Source organism: Oncorhynchus keta, chromosome 17 (genome assembly GCF_023373465.1).
Source record: "Oncorhynchus keta strain PuntledgeMale-10-30-2019 chromosome 17, Oket_V2, whole genome shotgun sequence".
In the NCBI taxonomy this organism is placed as follows: Eukaryota; Metazoa; Chordata; class Actinopteri; order Salmoniformes; family Salmonidae; genus Oncorhynchus; species Oncorhynchus keta.
Genome location: NC_068437.1, coordinates 19,561,575 through 19,583,351, shown reverse-complemented (window position 1 = coordinate 19,583,351; position 21,777 = coordinate 19,561,575). Strand labels below are relative to the sequence as shown.

At 41.6% G+C, this 21,777-nt stretch overlaps 1 protein-coding gene across 2 annotated transcripts in view; it reads left to right on the top strand.

The window, feature by feature from the left end:
• The window catches only part of LOC118396593 (carbonic anhydrase 5B, mitochondrial-like), a 29,071-nt gene extending 11,836 nt beyond the window's left edge, over positions 1–17,235 (top strand). Inside the window, exons 1-7 of one of the 2 annotated variants that reach the window (XM_035790887.2) lie at positions 3,381–3,764; positions 3,917–4,114; positions 4,562–4,680; positions 5,547–5,642; positions 5,843–5,905; positions 6,399–6,557; positions 6,679–17,235. In XM_035790887.2, the coding sequence (XP_035646780.1) occupies positions 3,734–3,764; positions 3,917–4,114; positions 4,562–4,680; positions 5,547–5,642; positions 5,843–5,905; positions 6,399–6,557; positions 6,679–6,849 (837 nt within the window). In that variant the 5' untranslated portion in view covers positions 3,381–3,733 and the 3' untranslated portion in view covers positions 6,850–17,235. Of the gene's footprint in view, positions 1–3,380; positions 3,765–3,916; positions 4,115–4,561; positions 4,681–5,546; positions 5,643–5,842; positions 5,906–6,398; positions 6,558–6,678 lie in introns of those variants that run through there. The other variant, XM_035790886.2, reaches the window with a different exon arrangement.
• The last annotated feature ends 4,542 nt before the right edge of the window (positions 17,236–21,777 follow it).

The window sequence follows — 21,777 nt, the reverse complement described above, 5'->3', positions numbered from 1 at the left end:
CCACAGCTACACTTCCAATTGACTCAAATGAAGTCAATTTGCCTATCCGAAGCTTCTAAAGCCATGACATAATTTTCTGGAATTTTCCAAGTTGTTGAAAGGCACAGGTAACTTGGTGTATGTAAACTTCTGACCCACTGGAATTGTGATACAGTGAAATAACCTGTAAATAATTACTGGAAAAATTACTTGTCATGCATAAAGTAGATATCCTTACCGATTTGCCAAAACTATAGTTTGTTAACAAGAAATGTGTGAAGTGGTTGATAAACGAGTTTTAATGACTCCAACCTAGGTGTATGTAAACTTACGACTTCAACTGTAAAATGATGTTTGTCAAGAACTACTGCCCCACTGAGTTGCATTTTATGTTTTAATTTCTTCAGTCCCAGGGAAACCCATACATTCTTTTGGGGTACATCCATTGGGAAAATAAAGTGGAAGTAAAAACGTTTTCCTTCCAGGGAAGCTCTGCTTGGGCTCTCAAAAGAGGGATTCCTCACGAAACCAGGCCAAAGATACACCATGATTTAGGGCATTTTGACCACATTTAATCCATACAGTGGTACTTTTTGGAGGAAGGATTGTTAACTATTTGACATTTGTATCTAAAATCATTATTCATTGTGAATAAGGAATCAAAGTTGGCATATTTATTACATTTCGGCCTCACACAGTCCTTTAAAGACTCCATAATGTTTCATATGTAGGTGCAACAAAGCAAAAATTAGTGTCGTATGAAGCTTTAACGCTTGTTCTGAAATATGAGCGTTTTTTTTTATTTCGATGATTTTCTTACATTCATTGAATATAGAAAAATATTAAAATAAAAATATAGAAAATGTTTATTCATATTTTTCTATATGTTGTTGAACCATTATATACTCTACTATGGGCATAACGAAGTTCCAGAGTGGAGTCTCTGGTAGTTCTAAAGTGATGGCCCATTTCGTAGTGAAATTGCTATAGTAGGCAATGTAACCATTCACAGCCCTTCTTTTACTTGTGTAATTGGACATCCTGCAAATCACCTTCAGAGGGAAATCCTTTTTTATCCATTTTCACATTCACTCTGTTGGTCATGCATTAAAATATGATCATAACTCCAAAAAGTAGCAAATATGCCTCTCTTGAACCTTGATATGGCCATAGCGCAAGTTTCCCTCACTGGGAATTTGTCCTTCAGGTGATTTAAAAACTTTTTTTTACATTTGTTTATGTATTTGCCCCTCCTTGTGTAAATGTAAACAACTGTAAAATGGCAGCAAACTGGCTCCAAGTGATGGAACAGATTTTTTTCCCCCAAAGTATAATAATGTTCTTAGTATTCCCAAACATAATAGAGGTGATCATCTAAAAATGTAAGCATGCTTTAAATTGTTTTAGTCAAATATTATATCTGTTTGAGCTTCTTGCGGTCAGTTTTGCATTCTACAAATGATTTGTAATTATGTTCCTGACCATCTGCTCAAGAAAAAAAAATTCCACGGCTGAATCTAGTTGATGATCCCTGCCGTAGAGTAACAATGTATTGAAACATTTGCTTAATCAAAAATGTTATTTTCAATATTCATGTTTTTATATTTTTCAATCTTCATAAATTAATGTAAGAACTGTTACTGAAAAATACTACTCATATTACAGAGCAAGTGGTAAAGCTTAATTTGACATCAAAGTTTGCTTTGTAGCACCTACAGATCAAACATTACGCAGGCCTTAAGACTCCAGAAGGCCAAAATGTCCTCAATATGCCAACTTTGATTAATTGTTTACCCCGGGGTGCAAGTTTTGGTTTTTGCCCTAGCACTACACAGCTGATTCACGAAACCTTGCTCTAAAGGACCATTCTATGGATTAAATGGTAAAAAGAGCAAATTAGTCAGTTTAGGGCACAGAAAAAGCAGTCATGTTCTGAGAAACACATGGAGGTCCTGTAATTGGCATTATGCCTCAAATCCTGATGAAGATAATGAACATGGTTGATTTTTATGGTGAGAACCACAATGTTAATGTTTGCTATAAGAGTCCTACTGGTGTTCAACCTATTTTTACTACCCATGACCCTGCATACCTCACTGAGAAACCTTTGGCAGATGTATCTCCCTGCGATCCACTGGGCCACAGAATTAGAACACATTGTCTATACATGAGCTATAGAAGATTATGAAGAGTGCATTATACAACAATCCATAGCTCATTTCAGTACAGGAAGTAAGCTTTGAAAAAAAATCCGACATTTTATGATCTTCATTGTCACAATTTATATTACACAGGATGGGAAACTAGGCTGCATTAAAAAAAATGGTAGTAAGAATAGGCTTTTTATTTTAATACGGTACAGTCAGGGCTCTAAATGTAAATGCATTGTTAGCACTGGTGCTCACAACTTTAAAAAGTTAGGAGCACAACATAGCATTTATTGAGATATAGCATCCCTATATGAATTCTAGCTAAATCTGGAACACGTTATGTCCTAGAAAAATGTATATACTGGTAATGTTACCGGGTTGTTAGCTAGCTAGTTAGTCAAGTGACAAACATGACGAAACAAGGTTTAAAACAAATGGTTAATGGCCGGTGACAGTTATTAGGAATGTAAAATACGGCTTCCAATCCTTGACAGGAAGAAAAAGAAACGTTGCCCTGGTTAATGAGTCCGATCTTTTGAACTGTGTGCTAGTAGGAAACAACCGCGTTCGCTGTAGTAAGGGTGCAAGCATGAAGCTAACGAATCTGCGCTCGGGAAACAACGGTACAGCGAAGCCTTGTTACAACAATTATAATAAAAATACATTTTTGTTGTCGCATTGGTGTTCCCAATTTAAAACTGCAGGTTACACAGCAGCGACACACATTAGAGCCATGGCTACAGTAGCAAAAAGGTTCACTTAAAAATAATTGTTCCCATTTAAAATACCTTTTCCAACGGACCATTGTACAGATATAGGAGGTCCTAGTAGATTTATTGTAATGCCAGAAAATGCATATTTAATAAACTTTGCGTTCAGAACTGAACGACTTCTGTCTCTCCTTCTGTGGAGAAGACCTGTTGGGCTGCCAATACATTCCGAGAGTCCGTTTCTGTAACCTACCCACATTTGACTTATTCTGCAATTTCCTTTGAGTACGAGTAAGAGGAAGGAAGTGGGTGATTCCTCACGAAACCAGGACACCCCCCTATATTGAAAAATGTGCCAAGTCTTAACTGGTATATTTTCTATATTCATGTTTAGATTTTTCAATATGTATACATTTAATGTAAGACTTTTATTGAAATCAAAATACTACTGCTATTACTATTACTGAGCAAGTGGGGAAAACAATCATATGATACCAGTGTTTTCTTTTAGGCACCTACAGATAAATTATATTATTAGTCTTAAAGGAGGCCTGGGTAAGGACAAAATGTTATAAATATGCTCATTTTCATTAATTATTTCTCAATTGTGCTTTGTTACAAATGTTAAATATATGTCAACAAACCTTCCTCCAAAGGACTGTTCTGTATATTAAATGTTGTGAAAATCTGCCAAATCATGGTCTTTTTTTGTTGTCCTAGTTTCATGAGGAATAACCCAAGTGTCTCATTCCTCCTCTGCTTTACTCATTTCTTTAAACGGGATGTAGGGAGGAGGCTTACTGGTCTAACTCAGTCTGTTGAATTGCTGGTCTACTGTAATACATTTTAATCGTATTTTATGTTTGGCATTTTGACTATAATAGCTAAATAATAATGCAGGAAGCTGGAGAGTACACAATGAAAAGTAAGTGTCAGCATTTGTCTTTGTTTTAGTGGGCTAAGCAATAGGACCAAATGTGATTTCCACATGTGCCCTGTATTTCCTGGTTGGGCTTTATTCATCACAAACATTACTGTCAGCCTAGATTGAAATCCTCTCTCATCCTTTGACTCCAGTGCATCCAATGTGGCAGGGACCACTCGTTGCTCCAGGGGGTAACAGACAATCTCCTATCGATATTCGGGTGCGTAAGAGCGTTTTTGATCCGCACCTTAAGCCGCTGACCCCGGATTACGACCCCGAGACGTGCTCACAGATATGGAACAACGGGTACTCATTCCTGGTTGAGTACGACGACACCACTGACAAATCCAGTAAGGACTCTCTGCTCTGCAATGTGCCTCATTAAAACCAGAATGCCCACCACATGGAATGTGACTTTGATTAGCTTTTTAAGTATCCCTGCCCTAGTCTTATTTCTCAACATCACTCTGTCTTGAAATGTATTGTTTAGACATTTCTCATTTTCAATTGAATGTTAATTCAAAATGTATATTTTGTTTCACTGCTTTAATAATATACTTTATACATATTTTCATTCCAATTATACAATAGGCTTATTGTGTAAAAAAATAAATAATAATAGTGTGTGTGTGTGTGTGAAGAGAGAGGATACTTGTTGTGTTTTAGCATGTATGTTTATATAATCATGTTTTTAACCCCCACTCAGCTGTTATTTATGTACTAGCTACTGTTTCCCATTCTTGGCTCTCTAATATAACACCGAATGATCTATTTATTCTTCTCCATCCCTCACTCAGTACTTAAAGGGGGTCCTCTGGAAGATAACTTCCGGCTGTGTCAGTTCCACTTCCATTGGGGGGAGAGTAACGCGTGGGGTTCCGAGCATACCGTGGACCGCCGCCTCTTCCCTGCTGAGGTAGCTACCGCACATCCTCTTCCTTGAGAGTTAGTGTGTTGTATTTTAAATGTCAATTTTGTTGAATGCCTCTATGCAATTTGAAAAACCTCCTAACATGTCAAGTCTAGTAGACCTGTAGTCTTCAGGAGACTGTGGAATGGTGGAAGGACTGCTTTTAGACATCAGGGCATAGTGCTGTCCCAGCCAATCCATGACTATATTGGCATGGAATTTTTGTGACAGAGGAGTATTGTGCTGTTGGAAACCTCTACATATAGAAGCAGAATGCTCTGCGTGAACTGCATTCTGGTCAATCCTGCTGTCGTTAATGGCTGTGAGAATCTGACCATGTCAGGGTTCTCAACATTCCCCAGGTGTAGAGAGGCTGAAGTTACGATTACAACACAACTCTCTCTGTGGGCCTAATAGGAGCACACCACAGTCTGAGTATTTATTGGTTTGTAACTCCTTTTTTCTTTATGTAAACCTCCCCTGATCCCAGTGTGACTGTGGGCCATTGTTGGGAACTAAAATAGAGTGAAACAAAGAGGAGCTACATGTGACCTCTGGGTCAGACAATGCTCAGTTTGGTTTAATAGATACTGATTCCTGTCAGTTAAGGATGGGTATTTTGGGGTGTATTTTGAAGTTCAGAATATGATCCCAAATTTGTTTTACTTCTGCTTTTTGGCTGTTTATCTTGAGAATGATATTAAACATGAATTAGGTTCATCATTTTTCAGCAACATATATCATTTGTGACACATTGCATTTGAATGCAATCAGTATATCATGACATATGTCAACAAAAGTCTACAACCTGACTCTGGGTGTGTGGATAAGCGCACTTTGATTTACATATCCTCCGTCTTTTCTGTTCCTAGCTCCACATGGTCCACTGGAACTCTAATAAGTACAGGCGGTTTGAGGAAGCTGTGATGGAGGAGAATGGACTGGCTGTCATCGGAGTCTTCCTCAAGGTCATTTATTGCTCTTCGTTAACATAGCTATTGATGCATCCCTTCAATATGCAACCCACCACCACTACTGTTATATACATACACACACACACACACACACACACACACACACACACACACACACACACACACACACACACACACCCCCCATGCCTGACAGATGGACTCAGTGCTCAGACACAGATTATTTTACTCCTCAGATAGGGAAGAGACACGAGGGACTGCAGAAACTAGTGGATGCCCTACCTGCTGTCAGACACAAGGTGAGTTCAATGATTGGCCACTTAAATCATGAAGTAGATTTTTTTTTCTTTTTTTAAAACCAAGGTTTCAAAGAGCACATTTCAAGCAGGTGGTATATGCCTCGGAGTTTCTGAGAAGGCCGCCCAAGCGTAAGAACAAAAATAGTCCATGTACTGTTGGGCAATCTGGACAAGTCTCAGGTGGAGCACACGTGACATTTGTATGGCAATAGTATGTGAGGGGGAGAGTGACGACAGTGTGGGAGCTATACAGGAATGGTAGAGGGTAGAACACCATTTGTTACCTCCCACAGAATTATTACACAAAAGAACAATTCTGAAATATGATCAGAGATGGGAAGATGGTCAACTAACTGCCATCTAGTGGCCATGAGTCAAATTACATGCCACTACTATCAAGTTATTATGGATGGGGAATGCCAATGACAATTATTATTATTACATGGTTGGCAGCACCATGTAACCCTTTCCTCTTTCTGTTTTCACTCCCTAGGACAGTGTTGTTGAGTTCACTAGGTTTGACCCAGCCTGCCTACTGCCTGCTAACATTGACGATTACTGGACGTATGCAGGGTCACTTACCACTCCTCCTCTGACTGAGGCAGTGACCTGGATTATAATGAAGCAGCACATCGAAGTCAGCCATGACCAGGTTAGTGTGGATTTGTATGTGTTTGTTTGCTAGTGGAGAACAGGGAGGGAACATCAATGGCATTACCAGCGGTTTACACCATGGTATTTTAACTCTGCGTAACACATTGTCCCTTTCTCAGCTGGCAGTGTTCCGGAGCCTTCTCTTCACCTCGGCAGAGGAGGAGGTGCAGAAGAGCATGGTCAACAACTTCCGCGTGCAGCAGCCCCTGAGGGGCCGCACTGTGCGGTCCTCGTTCACCCCCTTCCTGCAGCAGGAGCCACCTGCAAAAGGTCCACAGACAGGCCACTGACCGGTACACACTAACTCACTCGGACCCTTCAAACCAAAATTATGCAATTACCCTAGGAAGCCTTTTTTTTTACTCTACAGAAGTCATACTGCTGGCATCTTCTTTCCTTATGCATTCAGAAAGCACTCAATGATTTTGCTTAAATGACAGGGATTTTATCATTCCAATGTCACCATCTAAAGCTGTGGTATTCAAAGTCAGGGACGTGACCTCTAGTTAGTTAGGTTGTGTGGGAACTGCTGTGGTCCCCCAATATTAAAAGTAAGCAAATTGAGAGTACAGATAATTTTATTTGACATTATACAAATGTTTTTGAGAAAGAATTTGAAAAATACTATTTTGAGTAAATGTATTTGAATGGTTTCGTTTAATTTTAATAAGAGAAACTTAAATTCATTACATTTTTATTTGTTGATGTAACAATCTAAATGTTTCCGTTTTAAGGTTATGTCATTACCCCTTGGGTGGGGGGGTCTCGAGAAAGGATTACGAAAGAAAGGGTTGGTCCCCCCCTGAAAAAGTTAGAATACCAATGATCTATAGGCTTTTTAAAATTATTTTTTAAATCTGTCTCACTGTCTGCTGTCCTGTCAATAATTGAAAGTCATCAACACATGGCAGGTATATTGCTGTAGTCGACGCTAACATATTTTTGAAAATCATGTGTCTTAGGTGAATCTGGTTGGAGATTTTTACGAATCCTCTTAATGTTTATAAGTTGTAAACCTTATTTATTCACTCCTTATTAACAGTCAAACTTGACATGCTTCCAGAAACAAGTGATTGATGCTGCTGGAATAATTTGAAGTACTATCAACACTTATTATGTAAACTAAAGATTATGAATATCACCCTCTTGTGGAAAGAGTACTTCTACAGTCATTTTTTCTTCCTTGACAAAGTATTTGAGGTGAAGGGGCATCATATATGATTGTGGGTTTAGTTTGAAGGTTTTAGCTCTAAATTTGTTTACAGCATATAAGCGAAGAGATTTAGTTCATTGTATTTAGGCCTAGCTAAGGCTCTAAACTGCACACATGATTTGTTGTTAATATGTTTTTAGGTGATTTGATGGATTTTAATACATAGTCTTGAGTAGACTAGAATGCACATCTCAGTATCTTTAACTTAGATGTAATATGTGTAGGATGTACAGCTTCATTATGCCTTATAAGCACAGGGAAACCAGGGCATTTGTTACAACTAATATGTTGAGTTCTATAACAAACATTGACCTTTTTTAACACGAGTGTCTAAGATTATTTTCCTCTTGTAATCTAATTATTCTGTTGTACTAAAAAGGACTCTACCATAGTGCCTTCCATGTTATGCATAATACTCACACACACGGTCACCTTTGTTTTCATAGATCAATAGCTCACTGCAGTGTCTGTTCTGTTGGAGCCTGCTGGTTGAATTAATATTGACAATATTATGCCCCTCGCAGGTTTTTAACAGGCAGTCGGTAGATTGTTTGCCAATTTCTGATCCAGGAGCTGTGGGAGAGTTTAGAGGGTGTCACATGTACATCATTAGCATGTTGGTTCTGTATTTATTTATTGGTGGAGGTCAGAAGGATTTGACTTGCCTTTTAGAAGCACTAGCAGCACACCGACAGGAATCATTCTCCTGATAGTTGTATGTCATTTCTTGAGACTGTTTAACTTCGACTGCTCTCTGAAAACTGCTGTTTGTTCAGACCTTGTTATTGCAATAATTTGGAGATGATTTTAAGGTTTACAGCGGAACCATCCATAAATGCAAACTATCTAGGTAGCTAGACAGGGATTACAGTGGGACCAACTACATGTATCAACTTGAAAACATGCTGTTATGCTTTAATAGCATTCCAAAAGGTTGTTTACGGTCAAATAAGCATTGCTATTCCCTGTGTTGACACACAACCTTGATAAGTGATATAGCACATTTTTATAGCAATTGTAATACATACTTTTGGTCATATAGTGTATGTGGACACCTGCTTGTCGAACATCTCATTCCAAACTCATGGGTATTGATATGGAGTTAGTCCCCCCTTTGCTGCTATAACAGCCTCCACTCTTCTGGAAAGGCTTTCCACTAGATGTTGGGGCATTGCTGTGGGGAATTGAGCAACAAGAGAATTAGTTAGGCCTGGCTCGCAGTCGGTGTTCCAATTCATCCCAAAGGATGTTCGATGGGGTTGAGGTCAGGGCTCTGTGCAGGCCAGTCAAGTTCTTACACACTGAAACAGGAAAGGGCCTTCCCCAAACTTTTGCCACAAAGTTTGAACCACAGAATCGTCTAGAATGTCATTGTATACTGTAGCGTTAAGTTTTCCCATCACTAGAACTAAGAGGCCTAGCCCGAACCATGAAAAACAGCCCCAGACCATTATTCCTCCTCCACCAAACTTTACAGTTGGCACTATGCAGTCAGGCAGGTAGCGTTCTCCTGGCGTCCACCAAACCCAGATTCGTCCGTAGGCCTGCCAGATGGTGAAGCTTGATTCATCACTCCAGAGAAGGCGTTTGCACTGCTCCGGAGTCCAATGGCGGCGAGCTGTAGAACACTCCAGCCCGACGCTTGGCATGGCTCTTGTGTGTCTACCACTTCGACTTAGCCGTTATTGCTCCTAGACGTTTCCACTTCACAATAACATCACTTACATTTGACCGGGACAGCTCTAGCAGGGCAGACATTTGATGAACTGAGTTGTTGGGGGCTCCCAAGTGGCGCAGCGTAAGGCACAGTTTCTCAGTGCTAGAGGCGTCACTACAGACCCTAGTTCGATTCCAGGTTCAATCACAACCGTCGTGATTTGGAGTCCCATAGGGTGGCGCACAATTTGGGAAGGACTTGCCTAGTTAAATAAATGTTGGAAAGGTGGCATCCAATGTCGATGCCCTTTTGAAAATGACTGAGCTCTTCAGTAAGGCCATTCTACTGACAATGTTTGTCTATGGAGTTTGCATGGCTGTGTGCTCGATTTTCTTTCATACACCTGCCAGCAACAGGTGTGGCTGTAATAGCCAAATTCACTCATTTGAAGGGGTACCCACATACTTACACACACGTATCGTGCTGCCTATTTTCAATTGGCCTACTTCTCGTTGCAGTTTGATGGGTGTGCCTTGCAGTGCTTCACTGTTTTCTTCAAAGATCTTAAATAAGACGTCTTGGTTAGAGGGTGACTGGGAAAAATAGAGGGGGGTCTCATGTACTGTGAGCTCAAAGTATTGGGGCAGTGACACGTTGTTGTTTTGGCTCTGTACTTCAGTTACAGATGCACAAATCATACCCTGTTATTGTAATGGTGAGTTTAGCATGTCTTGGGTATGATATTTGTGGGTCTAACTTTCTCTCTCATTATTCACGATTCATTCAGTATTATACATACGTAGCATCCACATGAATGTAGAAGTGTTTAGAAACATATTCTATTTTTATTTACAATAAGTGACTCCAAAATGATATGAAGAATTACCATTTATTTCTAATGGGCACAAAATCTGAAACAACCAAAAAAACAGCAAATGCATCCAACAAATGTGTAGTCACGAGCTTGATGTATTCATTGCGTGCTATGACTATGGGACTAATTTAGTACACATATGTGAATTTGTCCCAATACTTTGTCGCCTGAAATTGGGGGGGTATACAAAGTGCTGTCATTTCTAAACCGTTCACCAGATATGGATGACAATACTATCAAATTAAAGGTAACCTCATAGTCATTGTATCATTTCAAATCCAAAGTGCTGGAGTACAGAGACAAAAACAACAACATTGTCACTGTCCCAATACTTTTGGAGCTCACTGTGTGCAATGTTCAGAGAAAGTGAAGAGCTTTGACGTGGGTGCTAAAAAAGACTGGAGGAGAAAATGATTGATTGGTTTGTTCTATGAACAGGGAATGAAAGGGAGAGCAGACACAGAGGGAGCTTTGGTATTGTTCTATAAAGCATTAAGTGAGAGGACGGTTGTCTTTTGAATATATATATATATATATATATATATTTCAATAACAATGTCCCTGTACAAACTGTTCTCTGTACGGCCTGGCCCTCTCCCCAATAGGTCAATTGCAGAGGAGTAGCTTGACAATAACATGTTCTGAAAACTGAAAAGCACTGTCCAAGACTCCATACCTACTTGACACTTATGCCTGTTTCACTGCGTTACCTATGAAATTGAAGGTGACCCCTTTTCACACCACTGGTTAGGGGAACAATGTTGGGGTACAGGGAGGATTTGAATGGGGTTACGAAACAGTTGTGCATTTTAGATGTTGGTTTGATGTGGGCATTTTTATGGGTAAGCAATGGTAGGACAGAGATTCACTTTTTTGCTGTAACTGTGGTAAGGGACCTATTTTCTGCCTCCTATTTGTCCTGATCTGTTATGTTCTGCCTTTTTAATCTCCAGTGGGATGTTTCCTTTCACTTAACTGTATTTTTGTTTTCAGATTATAAATACTAAATGGTAACTGGAATGTGATTTAACTGTATTGGCTGTACTTTAATCAAGACTAATGATCATGATTTAATCTGTCATCAATGGTGAACTGCTGTATTTTCATGTATATGCCACCAGTGACTGTTTTAAACGTGTCAAACTTAGTATGCACAATGATCTAGATCGATGCACATGTTTTACATAAATGGGACTTATGCGGAACTTCCACTTAACTTGCCCTACACCATTGTGTTGCCAGTGTTTTTATGTTGATGTAAGCTCTAGTATCGTTGTTTCCACCAGGAGTGTGACACTAAAGACTTGGGGTGAGCAGGATCAACAACCTCTGCATCAAGACAGTTTCTTTGTGAGGTGTTCACAGTTAGCCATTGTTATGTGTGCTGAACAAAAATCTAAACTCAACATTTTCAACAATTTTACTGAGTTACAGTTCATATAAGGAAATGGGTCAATTGACGTAACAGACCGAAATACTCCTCAGCACCCCCTCAGATGATCCCACAGGTGAAGAAGCCGGATGTGGAGGTCCTGGTTACACGTGGTTGTGAATCCGGTTGGGCATACTGCCAAATTTTCAAAAATTGTTGGTGGCTCATGGTAGAGAAATTAACATTCAATTATCTGGTAACAGCGCTGGTGGACATTCCTGCAGTCAGCATGCCAATTGCACGCTCCCCAAAAACTTGATACATCTGTGGCATTGTGTTGTGTGACACAACCGCACATTTTAGAGTGACCTTTTATTTTCCCCAGCACAAGGTGCACCTTTGTAAAGATCATGCTGTTTAATCAGCTTCTTGATATGCCACACCTGTCAGGTGGATGGATTATCTTGGCAAATGATAAATGCTCACTAACAGGAATATAAACAAATTTGTGCTCAAAATATGAGAGAAATATGCTTTTTGTGTGTATGGAACATTTCTGGGATCTTTTATTTCAGCTCATGAAACTAACACTAGATGTTGTGTTTATATTTTTGTTCGGTATAAATGCCAGCTTCCTGTGGCCTGGTATTAGGCCCAAGTCAGAGCAGGTCCGCTGGAGCCATGGCCCACAATTCTGAGCCTTTTGGGTAAAACACCTCAGATGGAAACTTGACAGTGCTTTGTTTGCTATGTAGCAGGTGTTTTCCTGGAGCTAGAGGAGTGTTTTACGTTTGTTGTGCTGTAGTAAATGTTGTATTTCTTTTATCAATGGGTGGCCACATTCCTGCCCCATGGGCTGGAAGGAAAACTGCTATTGAGGGTCTGTGATTGGGGCCCCTTTCCCAACAGGCCTGTTGTACCAGGTGCTTGATTGGCCCAGTCCAGCCATACAACCAGGAAGCCACTGCTGACAAATGTTTATATAGAAGATTTTAAAGATGAATATATTAAAGAAATGAGTACACTATGCCTGTGTTTTAGTATTTTGACTTGCTGGTGGTATTAAAATGCTTATATGGAATGGGGTGTTCATCTGGGGAAAGTGATGTAGTTAAGTCTGTTATGGGACATGCTGGTCTCTACTTGAGTAATGCTCAGCAGCCAGAACCCAGTAAAATCTGCAGTAGCAACAACCATGATGTCACAATGATCTGGGTTGTTAGAAAGGTCCCCTATAAATTAATGGTTGTGCTGTGCATTGTTCCTCATTCGTCAGGAGCCTAGGCCTGGGCAGGCAATAAGGACCTGGTTCCAGGACCCATAACCCCACACAAGACCTAGTCGGCACCTTTGAAGACAAAACAGAGAATGGAGCCAGGGTGTGGATGTTTAGATATGTTAGGAAACATGGTTTGAGTTTTGTCTCAACCTGATTCAAACAGACCCTCGTCTGTTTATTATGGTTGGCCACAGGATATAAAAATGGGATGAGAGTTGTCTCCCAAAAGGCTGCAGGTTTCCCATTGTGTGGGAGAGTTTGAGTACCTGCTCTTTGAACTGTGTATAACACATGAGGGAATTAAATGAACATTCGATTAGAGTCTGAATATTTTCGTGACCACATAGCTATCAACTCTGCATTCAGAGCATGAGAATCCACCCACTGAAGCTTGGACAGCAGAGTCCGTTTCCATCTTCCGAAAACAACTTAAACCGTACCTCGTCAAAGAGCATCTTAAAGAAATCTCAGTTTTATCCACCTAAATGCGGAAGACACATTTCAATTAAATAGATTTAGTTGGACATCTGACTAGGTATCCCCCCTTTCCCTTTAAAAGGCGTACACTTGTCTTTTCCTATTAGCACTGAATCTGCTCTATAACTTCTGTATTGAGGAACAATGTACTGTGACTGTGATGTGGTTGTCTCACCTAGCTATCTTCAGTTTAATGCACTTACTGTAAATCGCTTTTGATAAAGGTGTCTACTAAATTACTAAAATGTCAATGTAAAATGCCATTCTTATGAAGGCCTGTGGACCTCTTTCTTCTGACCATACACTTCAAGATGAAGTGGTGGTTAGAAAATGAAAGGAAAAGGTCTAATTAAAGATCATTTCTTCTTCTCTTGGTTTTGTTTGTTGTTTTAACAGTATATTTTTTTTAGACCAAAAGACAAAAAAGACCAGATGCTGAAAGTGTAACAGGAGACCTGCAGCTTGAGGACGTTCTCTCAGAACTCTCATCCAGCTGCTCTTCCTCCCCCTCAACTCTTTTTATGTTTGGTTTATTAGATATTTCAATCAGCTTCTCATAGATGGGGATTTAGAACTAGGAAGTCCTCTCTGTGACGTGAATGGAAGACCTTGGCTTCAACAGTAATTAGCTCCTTGAAACACAAAAGTAGGATAGTCCAGGCTCTTTGTTATGAGTCTGGTTGGCAGTATACTGGGCACTCCTTATGCCAGTATGTTTTGTTCATTAGATATTCACACATTGTTTTGAACTGAAGAAAATAACTTGTTTGTTCATTGTTTTCAGTCGATCTGAAAGTGAAATGGCATTAACGTAATTTCGCTCAATACGGAACTGGTCAGATGACGCGGATGCTACACTACAGGACTGTTTTGCTAGCACAGACTGGAATATGTTCCGGGATTCATCCAGTGGCATTGAGGAAAACACCACCTCAGTCACTGGCTTCATAAATAAATGCATAGATGACTTCGTCCCCACAGTGACTGTACGTACACATCTCAACCAGAAGCCATGGATTACAGGCAACATCCACATCGAGCTAAAGGCTAGAGCTGCCGATTTTCAAGGAGCGGGAGACTAATCCGGACGCTTATAAGAAATCCCACTATGCCCTCAGACGCACCATCAAACAAGAAAAGTGTCAATACAGGATGAAGATTGAATCCTACTACACCGGCTCTGATGCTCGTCGGATGTGGCAGGGCTTGAAAACTATTACGGACTACAAAGGGAAACCCAGACGAGAGCTGCCCAGTGACGCGATCCTACCAGACAAGCTAAATGCCTTATATGCTCGCCTCGAGGCAAGCAACACTGAAGCATGCACACAAGCACCAGCTGTTCTGGATGACTGTGTGATAACGCTCTCGGTAGTCGATGTGAGCAAGACCTTTAAACAGGTCAACATTCACAAAACCGCTGGGCCAGACGGATTAGCAGGACGTGTACTCAAAGCATGCGCGGACCAACTGTCAAGTGTCTTCACTGACATTCTGAACCTCTCCCGGACGGAGTCTGTAATACCAACATGTTTCAAGCAGACCACCATAGTCCCTGTGCCCAAGGAAGTGAAGGTAACCTGGCTAAATGATTACCGCCCTGTAGCACTTGCGTCGGTAGCCATTGAAGTGCTTTGAAAGGCTGGACATGGCTCACATCAACAGCATCCTCCCGGATACTATAGACCCACTCCAATTTGCGAACCGCCCCAATTCGCATACTTAGTCCCCTCCTGTATTCCCTGTTCACCCACTACTGCGCGGCCAAACACGACTCCAACACCATCATTACTTTTGCTGACGACATAAGTGGTAGGCCCGATCACCGACAACGATGAGACGGCCAATAGGGATATCAGAGAACTGGCAGTGTGGTGCCAGGACGACAACCTCTCCCTCAATGTGAACAAGACAAAGGAGCTGATCGTGGACTACAGGAAAAGGTGGGCCAAACAGGCCTCCATTAACATCGACTGGGCTGTAGTGGAGCAGGTTGAGAATTTCAAGTTCCTTGGTGTCCACATCACCAACGAACTATCATGGTCCAAACATACCAAGACAGTCGTGAAGAGGTCACGACAAAACCTTTTCCCCCTCAGGAGACTGAAAAGATTTGGCATGGGCCCCCAGATCCTCAAAGTTCTACAGCTGCACCATTGAGAGCATCCTGACCGGTTGCATCACCGCCTGGAATGGTAACTGCTCGGCATGTGACCGTAAGGCGCTATACAGAGGGTAGTGCGAATGGCCCTGTACATCACTGGGGCCAAGCTTCCTGCCATCCAGGACCTATATACTAGGCGGTGTCAGAGGAATGCCCATAAAATTGTTAGACTCCAGTCAGCCAAGTTATAGACTGTTTTCTCTGCTACTGCACGGTCAAGCATACCGGAGCACCAAGTCTAGTACCAAAAGGCTCCTTAACAGCTTCTACCCCCAAGCCATTAGACTGCTGAACAATTCATAAAAATCGCCACTGGACAATTTACATTGACCCCCCCCTTGTACACTGCTGCTACTCGCTGTTTGTTCGTTACCTTTGCATAGTCACTTCACCCCCACCTACATGTACAGATTACCTCAGCTAGCCTGTACCCCTTCACACTGACTCGGTACCGGTGCCCCCTGTATATAGCTTCGTTATTGTTATTCTTATTGTGTTACTTTTTATTATTTCTTTTTATTTTAGCCTACTTGGTATATATTTTCTTCTTCTTGAACTGCACTGTTGGTTAAGGGCTTGTAAGTAAGCATTTCACGGTAAAATCTACACTTGCTGTATTTGGCGCATGTGACAAATTAAGTTTGATTTGATTGGATTATTGATTTATCAGTCAAATTCACATTAGACACAGAGACATTAAGAATGGGGACTGTCGTTCTCTTGATTTTTCAATATACTTGCTGAAATGTTCAAGTACTGCGTGCAGTGAATGTTAGGCTACTTCCAGGTAACTTTGCCTTCATCTCAGATAATGTGAGCTTCCAACACAGTAGAGCTTGTATAACATTCATTCAGTTGTGTAATTGTTTTCACTTATCCTCACTGCTTTGAGGATTACTGTTTATGGGACTCCTTATCCTAATAACCACACAATAACCACACAATAACCACACACAAAAGTGTTCCGTGCCTCAGATCCTCTCTGTGCCCCTGCTGACAGGCCTACTATGGGCTCCATTCAGAGGACGGAATGATGATTTTTCTCTTCCTGATGTTGACCAGCCCTGAAATTGAGGTCAGTCCCACCCTTAGATCACCTGCCAGGAGAAAAAGCAGAACCTCCACACCTGGAGGCAGCAGCACCTTCATCAAAGAATCCTGACGTGATGCTGTCGTTCTCCGCAAACATCAAAATAGTGACTCGTTCATGCAGGAAGGTTTTTAAAAAATCAATAATGACTAATTATGTATACATTTCAATCAGGACTGACTAATCAGAATACTATTATGTTACTGTATAAGTATTAATTTTCTTTTTATCCTAGTACTGAATATAATGTGTGTAATTATAATCAAGAACTAGAACAATGACTGTCTACTCCTTGGTAGGTAGAAATGAATGAATTTATCATCAGACTGGCTAGAATGCTTATCTACACAGGCAGACCTTGGCTCGGGTCATAAATTATCTAAGTTTGGGAGAGACGATGTGGGAAGTCTTGAACTATACAGCCATTGTACTGGGGCGGAGATGAGACGGGATAGTACGAAAACTAATGACGTCATTTTCAGTTTGTAACCTGTGGTAAACTGTATCATGTTCAGCACTCTCGAGAATAAACGCTGCTGGTTGATTTTCAGACTGGTCTCTGTCCATTTTATGCAAATAAGAGTCTTACAAATTCTTAGGAATTGACCGTGTTTAATTTTAATTGGGTATTAAAACATAGAAATGTAATTCCTGTAACAGCCTCGAAGCCAGTTCCACTGCTTTTTAAAATGGTTCCCCTTTTAATCAGGGACTGATTAATTATCAGGTAGAACTGGTGCAATTAATTATCAGGTAGAACAGAAAACCAGCATGCTCTGGACCTCGTAGGAAGACCTCTACAACATCTGTAGAGTACGACCTTTTCGTCATCAAGCTCGAGACCCTGGGTCTCGACCCCGCCCTGTGCAACTGGGTACTGGACATCCTGACGGGCCGCCCCAAGGTGGTGAGGGTAGGCAACAACATCTCCACCCCGCTGATCCTCAACACTGGGGCCCCACAAGGGTGCGTTCTGAGCCCTCTCCTGTACTCCCTGTTCACCCACGACTGCGTGGCCACGCACGCCTCCAACTCAATCATCAAGTTTGCGGACGACACAACAGTGGTAGGCTTGATTACCAACAACGACGAGATGGCCTACAGGGAGGAGGTGAGGGCCCTCGGAGTGTGGTGTCAGGAAAATAACCTCACACTCAACGTCAACAAAACTAAGGAGATGATTGTGGACTTCAGGAAACAGCAGAGGGAACACCCCCCTATCCACATCGATGGAACAGTAGTGGAGAGGGTAGTAAGTTTTAAGTTCCTCGGCGTACACATCACAGACAAACTGAATTGGTCCACCCACACAGACCGCATTGTGAAGAAGGCGCAGCAGCGCCTCTTCAACCTCAGGAGGCTGAAGAAATTCGTCTTGTCACCAAAAGCACTCACAAACTTCTACAGATGCACAATCGAGAGCATCCTGTCGGGCTGTATCACCGCCTGGTACGGCAACTGCTCCGCCCACAACCGTAAGGCTCACCAGAGGTCTGCACAACGCATCACCGGGGGCAAACTACCTGCCCTCCAGGACACCTACACCACCCGATGTTACAGGAAGGCCATAAAGATCATCAAGGACAACAACCACCCAAGCCACTGCCTGTTCACCCCGCTATCATCCAGAAGACGAGGTCAGTACAGGTCTTCAGGCCTTCAGACTGTTAAACAGCCACCACTAACATTGAGTGGCTGCTGCCAACACACTGACTCAACTCCAGCCACTTTAATAATGGGAATTGATGGGAAATTATGTAAAATATATCACTAGCCACTTTAAACAATGCTACCTAATATGTTTACATACCCTACATTATTCATCTCATATGCATACGTATATACTGTACTCTATATCATCGACTGCATCTTTATGTAATACATGTATCACTAGCCACTTTAACTATGCCACTTTGTTTACATACTCATCTCATATGTATATACTGCACTCAATACCATCTACTGTATCTTGCCCATGCCGCTCTGTACCATCACTCATTCATATATCTTTATGTACATATTCTTTATCCCCTTACACTTGTGTCTATAAGGTAGTAGTTTTGGAATTGTTAGCTAGATTACTTGTTGGTTATTACTGCATTGTCGGAATTAGAAGCACAAACATTTCGCTACACTCACATTAACATCTGCTAACCATGTGTATGTGACAAATAAAATTTGATTTGATTTGATTCCTCACACAGGAAGTGGCGCAGGTCCTAATCTGGGCACTTGTCATATCCCATCTGGACTACTGTAACTCTCTGTGGGCTGGACTCACCGCTTGTGCCATCAAACTCAACCTGCAACCTATCCAGAACGCCGCAGCCCGTCTGGTGTTCAACCTTCCCAAGTTCTCCCATGTCACCCGCTCCTCCATACACTCCACCGGCTTCCAGTCGAAGCTCGCGTCCACGACAAGACCATGGTGCTTGCCCACGGAGCAACAAGGGGAACTGCGCCTCCCTACCTTCAGGCAATGCTCAAACCCTACATCCCAACCTGAGCACTCCGTTCTGCCATCTCTGATCTTTTGGCTGTCCCACCGCTATGGGAGATCAGCTTCAGCCCAGTCAAAACTCTTCTCTGTCCTGGCACCCCAAAGGTGGAACCAGCTTCCCCCTGATACTAGAACAGAAGAGTCCCTGCATATCTTCCAAAAACGTCTGAAGCCCTACATCTTCAAAGAGTATGTTAAATAAGATGTCACGTGTCTCTCTATTATACTTGAGAACAGATTTCTTAAATTAAAATCACTGATTTCCTGTTGTTTTTACAGTCTTTTATGTCCAACAATGAAAACAAAAATATATACTTTTTTGCTCAGAAAACATGGAGGGCCAAATAAAACCGCGGGCCGGCAGTTGGGGAACCCTGGTCTATGACAACCTTATGCCTTGTTTTAGGATGTTAATTGCAGTCAAATTTCACATTTAGTTACTGTTGAGCTTCAGCACAGATCACACAGCACAGTGTCCATACTGGGGCCATACAACAAAACTGAAGGCAAACTGTCAGTTACATAGCATGGCAATGTGGGGCTGACAGATGATTGGCCAACACCACTGCCAATCAATCCACCCAGTAGGCGGGGCATAAAAGAGCAGAACTGCATTCACAACACTATCCCCTCCAGAGGGCTCTACGCTGACTTTCATATGTGCTCCTAAGTCAAATAAATTAGTAGCACACAAAGACATTTTGGAGCACAATGAAAGTATTTGAGGAAGAGTGTTTTTATGATAAATGACTAAAAGTTCATTAAAAGGTTTGAGTGTTCCATTCTCAATAAAGTGAACTTTATGACACAACAATGTTCAGCTGTCCCTTTAAGGGGCTGGCTGTTACCATGGTAATGGTGGGCCTCAGATGTCTGTCTTTGAGAGATGATACATAGCTAACCAGCTTGTAGTCCTAAAACCCGGAAATGAGTTACCGCTGGTTCGTTCAGCCATTCCTATGAGGGAAATTAATGGGGGAAAGAATAGGTTTTTGGGATAAATGCCGAATATAAGGTCTGGGGTTAACACAGGCTTAGGATATCTTATATGTTTTGTTATATGACATATCAGTCAGTTAACATGACCTTAATCAATTATGAAGCCTTGTGCTTTTTTTTTTTTTTTTTACATAAATGCTTCAAAATTCACAGAAAATGAAAGCTGATGAAGAAGAGATCTCATAGAACAAAACGTATAAGATCTCCTATGCCTGTTTACCAGAGCACTTATTTTCAGCATTTATCTTAAAACGCTACAAAAACCCCATAGGCTTTGTCCAATGAACCATGGCGTAGTTAGTGCCTACAAAAAGACAGCATTACTATTGCTCTCTTTTCTCTGACATAAAGTACCTTCTTTGCTAGCAGTTGAGCAAAGCTTAGCTAACATTGAAAAACAACATAGCGTGTGAACAAAACTGTAAATAGCCCAAAAACTCGAGGACTAAGTCACATTTTAGTACCCTTTCGGGTAAGTTCAACTAACTTCTATGCCTGTGCACTTCTAAAAATTAATCTTTCAGCACATTTTTTACATTTGAGTCATTTAGCAGACGCTCTTATCCAGAGTAACTTACAGTAGTGAGTGCATACGTTCTCATAGTTTTTATTCGTCCTGGTCTCCCGGTGGGCACAGCGCCCCAAGCATTATTGCTACATGAGACTGTGAGATGTATAGGACTCTGTAGTTTCTTTGTGTGATTAGCTACCAGCTATGAAACAAAATGGAAAAATCACAACTCGCACGTGCTCATACTTGATTTTTTTCAAATATCTATTTTTAGGCGCATATGCAAGTAAATCGGTCGCACTGTAGCCCTGCTCCAGCAGTGCCGAAAAAGGCAGGAACAAATAAAACATTTTCTAAAAACACTTTGTGGAGTAAACGGTTAAAGCTATAAGAACAATAGGTAAGTAAACATTACTAGTGAATCCTGAATATCTTGTTCAAATATTCAACATATGCAAGGCAACAATACAACAGTTCTTAGATAAGTGAACTCAGGACCCAAAACTGTCTTCTTTCATGTCCAGTCATTTATTTAAAATATCCTTTCAACCCGGCTGAGCTGAAAAGGGCATGACAAAACCACTTTAAGTTTGGTGGGTGGGGTGTGTCTTGGAAGTCTTTGTCAGGATGCAGCCGGTATCTGGTTGGCTCTTTCCTGACACTATGGACTGGGGGGGTTCTCCACTGTAGTGCCTGAGATGTCAGGAAGAATGTTCAGGAACACACAAGGTTCAGGGCACACTACTTCTTCTCTTCACCTTGGGCTGGCTGAAGCACAGGTCTGTGGTGCCTGTGTCGAGGCCCTTGGTACCAGAAGAGGAGTGGCGGCTCTGACCGGTGTTGAGGGTGAGGCCATTGGCACTGGCAGTGGGGTGGTGGTTCTGCCCGGTGTTGAGGGTGAGGACCTTGGCGCAGGCAGCAGGGTGGTGGCCTTGCCCTGTATCGAGACCCACGTTGCTGGGCTCACCGCCGCTAGGGTCACTGCCACTTGGGGTCACAGTCACTGGGCTGGTCACCGTTGCTGGAGGGTTCACCGCTGCCGGGGACACCGTTTCTTCCCTCTCTCCTCTGGTTTTGGTGCT